This window comes from Martes martes (assembly GCF_963455335.1).
Source record: "Martes martes genome assembly, chromosome: 8".
Taxonomy (NCBI): domain Eukaryota; kingdom Metazoa; phylum Chordata; class Mammalia; order Carnivora; family Mustelidae; genus Martes; species Martes martes.
Window position 1 is genome coordinate 120,342,878 of NC_137895.1, and position 12,743 is coordinate 120,355,620.

Consider the following 12,743-nt stretch of genomic DNA (forward strand, 5'->3'; position numbering starts at 1 on the left):
ATTGTGATTTCCCACGCTGGCGACTGGCCGCCCATTGGTTGAGCTCCGTGCTACGCACCTGTGTCTCTGAATGAAGTTAATTCTGTCCAAAATATCGTGCATTCTACACGGAGGAGGTAAGAGTGTTTTTGTAACCTCCAGTTTTCTATGCTGTATAGGCCACTGCTAGCTATGGCCATTTCTAATAGGAAGGGCACCCTGGATACTCAGTGTGCGTGTGTGTGTGTGTGTGTGTGTGTGTGTGTGCGCGCTGTATGGTGAGTGCTATGCATGGCAATTTTGTGTCCCACCCCACCCCCGCAACTCCAAATTCATTCTTGGAACCCTAGTCTCCAACACTTCCGTATATGGAGATGGAGCCTTTGGGGGTAGTTAGGTCTAGATGAGGTGTTGACAGTGGAGCCCCCATTAGGGGACTCAGTGTACTTACAAGAAAAGGAAGAGACTTCAGTTAGCTCTGTCTCCCCCATCTGAGGACACAGCAAGAAGGGGACTGTCTGCACGTCAGAAAGCAGATCCTTATCAGACACTGAATCTGCCAGCACCTTGATCTTGGACTTCCTACCTCTAGAACTGTCTGTTGGGTAACCCACATGGTCCATGGTATTTTGCTACAGCACCTGAGCTAAGACAGCGAATGACCCACAGCCCCGCCTGACAATGCAGACTGCAGTCAGGTTAGAAAGGAGGGATACCCCTGAGAGGATGAGGAAGGCCAGAGTCCATCCCAGAGGAAGTCACCACAGGCCCGAGGAATTTGCTGTGGTCACCAACAGGGCACCCTGCCATACCACACCAGAGCCTTGCCCTCATTTTCCGTGGTGAGTTAGTCAGCAAGCATCCCCTGACAGCACCACCTCATTGCCCTGGGATCAGCATTTCGGGAGGAAGTAGGGTCTGTCCTCTCTCCCTCCCTCCCCATGGGGAGATGGCTTTTTTTTTTCCCCCTCATCCTAAAAATTCCAGGCACACTCACAATGGTGGCGATTTGCCGAGCAGTGGTTTGAATAAAGAGTTCTAAGGGATCAAGATGGCAACGGGGAGGACAAGCTAGTCTACCAGGGCACAGAGCCCCAGGCATGCTCCTGGGGAGCACCCCAAGGTCCCCCAGCATAGGAGAGAAGAAAGGAAACGCACAGAAGGGGAGCAGTGCCTCAGAGGTCCTGCAGCTTGACTTTGCCAGTGCCATTTGCCAGAAATATCTGAAATGAGGTAAACAAAATATTGCCTAGACAAGGCTTGTACCAAGAGGCTACGATAAACCCTTCATTTGGTTCTACACTATTTTTCTTAAATGCCAGGTAAGGTCCAGTACAAACCCCACACCCCCCACTCCAAAACAAAACAAAACAAAACAAAAACAAAAACAGAGGGAAGGATTTTTACCTTTTTTCTTGTAACTAGTTTTGTAACTCCAAAATTCTAGTTTTGGAGTTAATCCATCCGGTACTAGGTCTTCTAAATACACAAACAAATAAACAAAAACACCCATGATTTTTAAATTACTCCTTAATCCCAGTAGGGCTGGCTTGCCTTTCCTCTCTTCATCTTCCCTTTGGTAAACTCTCTCTTCTGTATTTACCAATGTTGCAACAACAGCCCTTGATTTGAGTGATTTACCCTACATGGGTTTTGGTGGTGGAATCTGAGCACTCCCTGATGCTCGAGACCAGAAGTTTCTTTTGTTTCTGCGGACAGTTTATCTCCCTCACTGGAAGGCCAATTGCACGAATTTTTCTGGAAAAGAGGCCAAAAGGACCTATGACATTTCCCAGACAAGTTACCAGAATCCTGTGCCTCGCTGAACCAAAATGAACACATCAATCTAATGAACACAACCAAAATGAACACATCAATCTATTTTCCCCAAACATTCTGTCACTTGCGTTATATAATTGCCTTTCACTCATCAAATCGGGGCTTTAAAGCAACACCTAATTAATTCCATAATTGGCATAGATTCTACCTTTAATGACTTCCACTATAGCAGAAAAACCAGTGATCCCTCGATTTGATTTTGAAACTACGGACGCTGGGTTTCCTCTTTCACCCGAACTTTTCAGATCGTGTTAAAAGTCGGGTGTGGTTTCATGGGGGCGGGGGGGAGCACTGAGAGGAGCTCAGAGGGAAGGGTGGGAGGGAACTTTGAAAAGAAAACCCCTCCCCGAGTGCGTTCGTGATGCTGGAGACCCGTGTTTGGCAGCTCTCCGGGGTCTGCAGAAACGTCTTGCTGATGGGAAAGTCCTCACATTTGGAACAAAACCAGGTTTTGGAGAGTCCTTAAGAACGTAGGGGTGCTCCAGTATCCCCGCAGGCGAACCGCACAGAAGAAAGCGGAGGCCCGACTCGAAGTTATGTAAAACTCAGAACAAACAGTGCGCGCGCGGCCCGAGGAGACTCGGGTCCATCTCGTCTAGCGGTTCCCGAACCGCTAGGAGCCTTCAGCCCCGGAGGACAGCAGGGCTCAGTGACTCACTGCCAGTGACTCAGTGACCCCACCCCTCTCCCCCGGGCTTTCCCCGCCGCCGCCTCGAAGCTCGCGCCGTCCAAAGCCAGACAGAGCCCGTTAGGTGCTTGAACGGGAACCCCCCAAACGAGAGGTTGAGAGGATTCGTGGGCCAAAGTGGGCGGTGAGCCAGGCTGCGCGGGGCCCCAGCTCTGCGTCCTGGGCGGTGCACGCCCCCACCTCGCGCTCCAATCTCGGGCACTCTTTGTTTCTTTCTCCGCGTCTTCCGACCCTCTGGATCCCTGACTCCCCCCGCTTCCTGCTTCTTGCCCGCGGGTCTCCCCACCCACACGCCCCGAGCCGACCGCAGCCCTGCAGCCGAGCGCCCCTCCCACCCGCCAGCCTCCTCCCAGAACTCCTTGGCGCGGTGCCCGCGACCCCTCTGGTCCAGCTCCGTGCAGGGTCCCCCACCACCGCGCGACCCCGCCTTTTTTAGCACCCAGTGGGGAGCAGAGCTCAGGCCCTCATCAGGAAAGCCCCCGAAAGTCCCAGCCCAACCAAAAAGTAACGGGACGGTGCCCAGTGCCGGGCTTGCAGAGGGACGGGGAGGAAGGCTCGAGGGCGCCCCCGCCCCAACCCCCGCCCACCCTCCCCTCTCCTCGTCCGGTCCCCATTGGCTGGCGCAGTCTGCGCCTGGGATGGCAGTGGGAGGGGACCCTCGTTCCTAAAGGGTTATAAAAACTGCGCCCTCGGAGAAGTCCGGTCCTCTGCCACTCTCGCTCCGGGATCGCCCGCGCCAGAGACGCAGTAGCGCTCTAACCACCCACACCCACCGCGCCCTCGCTCGCCTGTCCGTGCCACCGCCGCCGCCCAGCCCACCGCCACCCTCTGCAGCCATGTCCACCAGGTCTGTGTCCTCGTCCTCCTACCGCAGGATGTTCGGCGGCCCCGGCACCGCGAGCCGGCCGAGCTCCACGCGCAGCTACGTGACCACGTCCACCCGCACCTACAGCCTGGGCAGCGCGCTGCGCCCCAGCACCAGCCGCAGCCTCTACACCTCGTCCCCGGGCGGCGCGTATGTCACGCGTTCCTCCGCGGTGCGCCTGCGGAGCAGTGTGCCCGGGGTGCGCCTGCTGCAGGACTCGGTGGACTTCTCGCTGGCGGACGCCATCAACACCGAGTTCAAGAACACCCGCACCAACGAGAAAGTGGAGCTGCAGGAGCTGAATGACCGCTTCGCAAACTACATCGACAAGGTGCGCTTCCTGGAGCAGCAGAACAAGATCCTGCTGGCCGAGCTCGAGCAGCTCAAGGGCCAGGGCAAATCGCGCCTGGGGGACCTCTACGAGGAGGAGATGCGGGAGCTGCGCCGGCAGGTGGACCAGCTCACCAACGACAAGGCCCGCGTCGAAGTGGAGCGCGACAACCTGGCCGAGGACATCATGCGGCTCCGGGAGAAGTAAGGCGGCGTCTTCGCGGAGCTGCAGGAGGGAGGGAGAGGGGAAGCTGCCACGCCCTTGGGGATGTGGCTGGGGCGGTGGCGGGCTGGGGGACAGCGGATGAGCGGGGCTGTGGCTGCGGCGGCGCAGCCCCACCCTGAACCCAGAACTTGTAGTTAGCATTTCCCCTGCACCCCCACTGGTTGCCCAAGAACACCCCGTTTCAGGTTACAGATTTCTTAAAACTATCAGTCTGTGCGCCGCCGAAGGCTCTTGTAAGCGATGAGCGCCATTTCCCCAAACTTTTAGAAAGTTTCCTGGCCCCTTCTGGCGGGCTGCCATCATGGGGCGGGGAGGAGGGAAGAGAGGAGGGATGTGGCGGAAGCGAGACAAAGGGATTGCAGAGGTTCCTCGGGGGCGGGGTGGCGGCGTTCGCGTAACAGGTTAGGATGGCGGCCGTGATTGCTTATGCGCGCTGCCGCCGAGGACCCGCTGAAACTTGGCGGAGCGCAGCCGCTCTAAAAGCCGCAGTCGTGGGCAGTCCGCAGAGGTGGCGCGGCAGCTCCTGTCTCGAGGCACAGCGACGTGGTGGTTGGGTGTGGCCGCCCCGCCCCTGGCGGTTTCCCAGTTCCTTTTTGGTTAACGTGCGACTGTTTCAGGTTGCAAGAGGAGATGCTTCAGAGAGAGGAAGCCGAGAGCACCCTGCAGTCCTTCAGACAGGTTTGTAATTCTGTTCCCGCGTGCAGCCACGGGACCCCACCCGATCAGCCCCGAGCAGCTCTCAAAGTTACTTACCCCATGTCTAGATAGCGCAAAACTTCCCGTCCTAGGGCAAAAGCCCCCTAGTGGCAGAAAGAACACAGGTTCGAGCTTCTCCCAATGAAAACCCTTGAGTGAGCGAAGCCGTAGGACAGAAAGTCTTCAACTCTTTACTTCGTTTCGAGATGTTTCTCCAAAGAAATACTTTTTCCCCGTTTTGTTTCTGCAACATATTGACATTCTGATTCTGAACAGTTACAGTTTGATACAGATTAAAGCTTGCTAAAGTCAAGTTGGCTAACTTTTACAAGGCCAGGAAAAGCACAGTGATGCCCTGTAGTTTGAAATGTAAACGTATTGGAGGATAAGAAACAGTTTAACTGGACTTAAGCCAGCAAGTTGTTTTTTTTTCCCCTTTCTGCAAGTTCAATTGTGGCATTAAAGTTATATGGAAGTATCACTAGGCACAACTATTTTGTGATCTAATAAGGGTGAAAAGGAGCCATCTGTCCCTAGGCTGAAAGGTATTAATGGTTTCTACGGGCTTCGCTATGGAATGTAGATACAGACATTCTGGCAAGTGTGGTGGCTTTGGACAGAAATAATAGGAGTCTTTGTGTTCCCAGAGAAGCTTTGCAACAGGCTACATTCTTATTGAATATGTAATGATGTAAGCTCAGCTGTAATTGGACACAAGTATTTGCTAACATCCGTTATCTAATATCTGGCCCAGACTTGTGAAGTATGTGATGGGAAAAGTTCTTAAAGCTACAGTCATACTTCACATTTTGAAAGGCCTTTCTTTATTTGGTTTCTTTATTCTGTAACACTTTCTCCTTAAATGAAGAACGAACCTAAGGCCGGAGGATGGATTTTTAAGTAAAGGAGTTTTTGCTCCAAAGTTAGACTTCAAGGATTTTTAGTTTGAATTGGAATACAAAGCAGGAAGAGCTGCTAGTCCTGCACTCTTACTGGGATGGCTATCTAAGCTCTCCGATGAATGGTCTAAAATAACATTTTGAAGCAGAAATACATTTACCAAATTAAGCACTGCAATGTGTGGCCCATTTTAGTAACTGAGCATTTATGGTCGTCACATCTGTAATGTTTTCTGCAGAATAGTGAGTTAATATAACACAACTGAGTATGAATGATCCCCTCTTTAGGTACTAGGTAAAATCCCTCATATTCTTACCAAGGAAGTAGAAATGTCACATGAAAAACTTTTTTGAAGGGGTTAGTAAATTACCTTCTGTGTCCTTTTTTTTAGGGCTTAACAAGCAAAAATGAATTTTTCCCAAGCCAGGTTTTTTTTTGTTTGTTTGTTTTTTGTTTTTTTTTTTTTACTGTTACCACTCATTTCTCATTCACGTTCCCATGAAGGTGAGAGAGGTCTCTCAACATTTAAGACTTCAGTGCTATAAACTCTACTCCACTCCACATACAATTGCTTACAAAATAAGAAGTATAAAAATTCTCATAACATTTCCTTGAGGGGAAATAAAATCTCTGGGACATAGCAGTTTGCAAGTGATGGAAACAGGAGAGCCAGAGCAGCGAGAATTCTGCATATAGTTTCATGACATGCATTTTGACCAGTCATTCTGAAACTAAGTAACTGAATTTACATAGTGCTAAGTGAAAAGGAGGGACACACCCTTGCAGGGTGAGATGGGAGTTTAAGAGAAAATCTACCAGATTCGGAAGCAAAGAAAATACAACACAGAATGACATTTCTTTTCCTTGTGTGCCTGAACTGCATTTTTGCCAGCATACGTCTTGAACTAGAGTATAAATCTAGCCTTGCTAGATGACTACGTACTAGCTTTGCAGTCTAAGGATACGGTTTCAAAGATTGGAGTAGAGGGGCACCTGGGTTGCTCGGTCGATTAAGCCTCTGACTTTGATCTCAGGGTCATGAGTTCCAGTCCCATTTTGGGCTCCACGCCCAGCTCAGATCCAAAAGAGTTCAGATACACACTGAAACTTTTGAAGCAAACAAACTTCTGTTTTACATGTACTTGAGTATACACAAAATGAAATCTGGTCAACCCTATTATGTTATTTCATGACATTTCTTAAGAAAGATACCTTAAAAATGGTGACACTGATTTTTCTAGTTTTAAAAAAATAAAATCAGTCAGGGCAAGACAAATACATTATGATTTCACTTACGTGGAATTTAAACAGATGCACAAAGAAAAAGACAACCCAAAAAACAGAGTCTTAGCTACAGAGCACAAACTGAGGGTCACCAGAGGGGAGGTGGGTGGGGGATTAAGAACACATTCACTATGATGGGCACTGAGTAATAGACAGTGTTGCTGAATCACTATACCGTACACCCAAAACTAATACAACACTTTGTTATACTGGAATTGAAATTCACAAAAAATAATGAAAAACTTCACTAATGTAACAGATTCAGGGATGACTGATTGCAGTTTAACATTTATTTATTTTTAAATTGCTTATTAGCCACCTGAATACAATACAGTGGGTCACAATTCAAATTTATTAATGAAAAGAAGAAAGTATATTATCATGCCGGGTGATTTATAGACTTAATTCAGTGGTCATAAAAGTTGTCAACAGCCTTTTCCCAGTGAAGAGCCTAAGCTCGTACAGTTCATTTAAAATGAATAAATGAGATAAGGTGTTGGCTTTGGCATCCTCCCATCTGCCTTTCTCTCTTTTCAAACCAGGATGTTGACAATGCTTCTTTGGCGCGTCTTGACCTTGAGCGCAAAGTGGAATCCTTGCAGGAAGAGATTGCCTTTTTGAAGAAACTTCATGAGGAGGCAAGTGAAGCCACGTTTTGTGGATGAATGTGGGTGACGTTGCCTCCATCCTGGGCATGGCTGACCTTCTGTCTGTTCTTTTCTGCAGGAAATCCAGGAGCTGCAGGCCCAGATTCAGGACCAGCATGTCCAGATCGATATGGATGTTTCCAAGCCTGACCTCACGGCTGCCCTGCGAGACGTACGCCAGCAGTATGAAAGCGTGGCTGCCAAGAACCTTCAGGAGGCTGAGGAATGGTACAAGTCCAAGGTACGAAAGCAGTCAGGGTGGCTAGAACAAAAGAAGAGCATTTTGTTCTCTAAACACTTTGTACCTGCTTGTGATCCCTGCATACCCTTAGCTCTAGTCAGAAAGTTGGCTTGAACTTCTTAAACTTGTTCAAGGCTGCTGTCGCTGCAGCCTCCCTGTCACACCTTCTTTCCAGTCCCTTCTGAACCCTAGTTCAGAGGAAATCCATCAACACCACGCCTGTGACCTTCTTGAATGAGGGTAACACATCCAATTTCTACTAAAAAATAATCAACATCCGCATCCCGCAGCTCTTCCTTTGCTCTTAGAACAGAAATGTAGATGTAGTCCGGAGGATGTGGAGATTTGAACTTAAAATACAAAATTTGGTTTAGATGATGTGCTGTTTGTTGGTTTGCCTGCCATCTGGAAATTTTCCTGTTTTTGCAGGCAATGGAGAATGTTAGAGGATCTGTGACCAAGTCACCGGGGTGGTCCACAATTTGTCCTTTCTTTCTCACAGTTTGCCGACCTCTCTGAGGCTGCTAACCGGAACAACGATGCCCTGCGCCAGGCGAAGCAGGAGTCAAATGAGTACCGGAGACAGGTGCAGTCCCTCACCTGCGAAGTGGACGCCCTCAAAGGGACTGTGAGTATCAGACCCCACTGACGGGGGGGACGTAACCCGCTTGCATCATTCACATGGCCCAAGCTAATGGTGCTTTGTGAAACAAAACTTCTGTTGAAGACAAATTTATGTTTTAATCCCAAGAAAATGAGTTGTCAGGACAGGTTCAGAGAGCCCTCTGAGGCGCGATGGTTTTAGCGGACACCTGTACTCTGGCTTCTAACACTTGATGCTTGCATCCTTCCCCTGAAACTGGAGTGCTCCCCATCTTTGACACTAGGGGAACGGATCGCAAAGGGTCTGTTAAATGGTTCTGGGAATAGCCGGGGGGTCTCCTGGCAAGTAACGTTGGAAGCTTCTCTTCCCTCCTGCAGAATGAGTCTCTGGAACGCCAGATGCGTGAAATGGAGGATAACTTTGCCGTCGAAGCTGCTAACTACCAAGACACTATTGGCCGCCTGCAGGATGAGATTCAGAACATGAAGGAAGAAATGGCCCGTCACCTTCGGGAATACCAGGACCTGCTGAATGTCAAGATGGCTCTCGACATTGAGATTGCCACCTACAGGAAGCTGCTGGAAGGCGAGGAGAGCAGGTGTGGTACAAGAACTTCCGCACGTGAATTAAGAGCTACCCTTTGTTGGGAATTACACCCCTCACTTTACCTACGTGCATTACCTCTTCATCTTTAGAACATTTTTTCAAGGTAGATGCTGACCACTTTTCTCTAGCTATGGAACCTTAGGTTTGGGAGTTTTAGTAATTTGCCATAGTCAGCGTTAATCATGGTGGAGCTGGGATTTGAACTCACAACTCTGGGAGCAGCAGTGTTTTCCCCACTCTGCAGGGCTCAGAGAAAGCGCTCAAGAGATTTTAAATGTACTAATGAGACCAGTCTTAGGTATATACTTCTGAGGCATAACCCTCCCCTAATGAGCTCCAAGAATACATTCTCTTATTTGATAAAGACGAGAAGTTAAATAAATTCGTTCCTTATTGTTCTTGTTTTCCAAAAATTTTACTGTTTTTCTTTATTCCTTTACAGGATTGCTCTGCCTCTTCCAAACTTTTCTTCCCTGAACCTGAGGGGTAAGCATTTGATCTCCCCTTACGAAAAATGACAGCAGCTCATCACCAGTCCATTTATGATGAAGCTCTGATTTGTTAAATGATTTTTGAAAATGCCATATGAGATAAACTCCTCTAAAACATTTTATAATTTTTAGACCCACGTACTGTCTTAAAATCTGTGTTCCCAATTAAATTTCAGCTCCATTGGACTTCAGCCCTTGGAGTATACATTGAAATAGTCCATCCAGGAAGCTACTGGGTTACCAGAGCCTAGGCTTTCAAATAGGTCCTAAGTCTTGAGAAATGTTTTGGGAGGAGCACTTCAGACAGTTGGGAACAACGATCATAATTCTTTGGGCAAAACAGTTACTCGTCTTTTTAAAATTTCACCTTTGCTAATTTTGGGCATTTTGTTCTCTCTTCAGAAACCAATCTGGATTCCCTCCCCCTGGTCGATACTCACTCAAAAAGGACACTTCTGATCAAGACGGTTGAGACTAGAGATGGACAGGTTGGTATCTTTCAGTCAAAATGCATCATGTCAGGCAGACATCGATAGCTTTGTGAATCGTTAAGTCTCTCTCTCTCAGATAACACCTGGCTAATGGGGTGGGTTTCGGTTTCACTCATGACCCCTCAAAAGAGAATAGGCCTCTTCTCCTGGCAGGGCACACAGCCAACTATTTGGCTCCTAAATATGAAGGTGAGATAGTGATCTTCCTGTCCAAAATCAGTAGTTTTTTTTTTTTTTTTTTTTTTTCTGTGCTCCTTAATTTTAGATCAAAGCACAGCTTTAAGTTCCCTCCTAGACTCCTTCAGTATCAGGAATGTTCTAATCCTGGACGTTCATCCTTCTGTGCTGACTGACACCTGAACACTCTTGGGCCCTTTGACATAGCGCAAGAACATGCCAGATAATCACTTTTCTTGTTACTTCTCTATGCCAGGAAAGAAATGGCCGAAAGCTGTTGTAATCTTCATAGAATCTCCTCTTGCACATACATGTAAAATGTACTTGGCTGTATATTTTTAGTCTGTCTTCATTGCTCTTAAACTTGGCTGCATGGGATTATTATAGCGTCTTCCATACTCAGTTTTCAGTGTTCTTTTTTTTAAGCGCTAACATCCCATAAGATACTACTTTCGCGTGTAGATGAAAAGCATGGTACACACTTATTGTCCCTCCTAGCTGTGACCTTGGCCTTGCACCACCAATATAACCTGCCTATTTTCACCTTCAGTGACACCTACTTAGGAAGATTTTCCTTTGTCACGCTTAATGGGGTAATTGAATCTTCAACAGGCATTCTGTTTGATTCGGATTTTTTTTTGTTACCAGGTTATCAATGAAACTTCTCAGCATCACGATGACCTTGAGTAAAGATGGCACAGAATCGGTGCAGCGGTCACTACCAGCAAGAATAAAAACAGAAATCCGTATCTTAAAGAAACAGCTTTCAAGTGCCTTTCTGCAGTTTTTCAGGAGCGCAAGATAGATTTTGGAATAGGAATAACCTCTAGTTCTTAAGAACCAACACTCTTAAAAGATTTAGGAAAAAGTTTACAACATAATCTAGTTTACCAAGAAAACTTGTGCTAGAATACTTTTTAAGAAGTATTTTTGAATACCATTAAAACTGCTTTTTTTCCAACAAGTATCTGACCAACTTGTTTCTGCTTCAATAAATCTTTGGAAAACTCTCCTGGTGTGTTACTTGCTACTATCAAAATAGTTCTCTAGATACAATGAGAATATATGTGTCAGTGAATTTTTTTTTTTTTTTGGGGGGGGTCCTACCTGTGAATTTGCCACGAGTACCAAGTTTAGGTTAACTGGATAAATTCAACTTAACTTCACTTGCGATACCACTATTAACTTGGGTCCTTATAAGTAAGACTTTGCTTTTCAGTGAAGTTATTTAAGTTTACAAACAGATGACCTATAATAAAAGACTTGTTCAAAGATGGTAGGTCTTTTAATTCAGCTGGGGCCATACCTGTGTGTGATTTCAATTCTAACAAAAAGACTTTCTAAAATTAGAGATTTTGGCTAAAGGGAGCTTCTGGGTGCACTTGGAGCAGGTAGAGTAGGCCAGACTCCACTGTGGGAGTTAAAACGGGGGGCAAGGTCAGGGTAGAGGGCTGTGGTGTCTCATTAGCAAGATGCAGAGAAGGGACAGGTCCATCAAGGTTAGAAAACTTGGAGCTCAGAATGAGTGGTAACAGCCAGGAAAAGCTTCAGGTCTCTGGAGGATGGATAGAGTTGAGATAAAGGTTGGGGGGTGGTGGCGGGGGGGAGTGGGGCGGGGGGATATTGCTCAGAGGCCATAGAGTCCTAACGGTTGATAATGTGTGTGTGCTGAAGGAAACTCCTTCGGGCAAAATCCCCGGACTTCTTGATGTCCCAATTTCCTATATAACTTATCCCCCCTCCTCTGGAAGGAGGCGGTAGGCATTTGCTGTCATATTTATGTGCTTGCCTCTGCCTCTTGAGTTGCTGGGGGGAGTAGTAGGTAGTTAAGGCAAAGCCCACCGAAGTGCCACACACTCAGTGCTAAGTAACTTGGGCTGTGATTTTCATCGTTCTTGTGGGGCAGTGCAGGAGTGAAGAAAGGACTGGCTGCAGAAGTGACCGCTAGCTGGGGTGACTAGTCCTAGTTTGCCTGGTATGGTCTTGGTCTTCAAACATTACTTAGTTATATTGCCCCCTTTAGGCTCATAATTGTACTTGTTTGGACAAGATATTCTATCGGGTCATCCTGCCCTCAGTATAATCTTACAGGAAAGGGTGTTTGTCATGAGAGCCCTTGAGTGTGCCTGCCCTCCCCCCCCATCCCCAGCCCCCATATTTGAACAACTGGTGTGTTAGATGGTGCAATCAGCATTACCGCAGCAAACATCCAAGACTCAGGGCCCTATAGACATTCTCTATTTGATTTTTGGTTTTGTTTTCTGTCCGTTAGCCATTTCTAGCACCATCCCCACCAACCCTATTTTTCCCGACTCCTCCGCCATTTCTACCCCACCTCTGGCTCAGGGTTATTTTTTCAAACATGTGATCTTTTACTATTTAAAAAAAAAAAAAAATCAAGGGGTGCCTGGGTGGCTCAGTGGGTTAAAGCCTTTGCCTTCTGCTCAGGTCATGATCCCAGGGTCCTGGGATCGAGCCCCACCTCGGGCTCTCTGCTCAGCAGGGAGCCTGTTTCCTCTTCCTCCTCTCTCTCTCTCTCTCTCTGCCTGCCTCTCTGCCTACTTGTGATCTCTGTCAAATAAATAAATAAAATCTTTTTTTAAAAAAATCAAGCTATAGTTTTTTTCCAGGAGGAAAGGAACCAGGATAACAAGGAGTTCTGCCCCTATACTTTGAGAC

General features: G+C 47.5%; 1 protein-coding gene across 1 annotated transcript; it reads left to right on the forward strand.

Moving 5' to 3' along the window:
• The first annotated feature begins 3,027 nt into the window (after positions 1–3,027).
• On the forward strand, positions 3,028–11,074 carry VIM (vimentin). The gene is made up of 9 exons (XM_080810906.1): positions 3,028–3,905; positions 4,545–4,605; positions 7,350–7,445; positions 7,534–7,695; positions 8,198–8,323; positions 8,677–8,897; positions 9,348–9,391; positions 9,799–9,884; positions 10,713–11,074. Exons 1-9 carry the CDS (start codon positions 3,343–3,345, stop codon positions 10,752–10,754), a joined length of 1,401 nt encoding a protein of 466 aa, XP_080667032.1. The 5' UTR covers positions 3,028–3,342; the 3' UTR covers positions 10,755–11,074.
• The last annotated feature ends 1,669 nt before the right edge of the window (positions 11,075–12,743 follow it).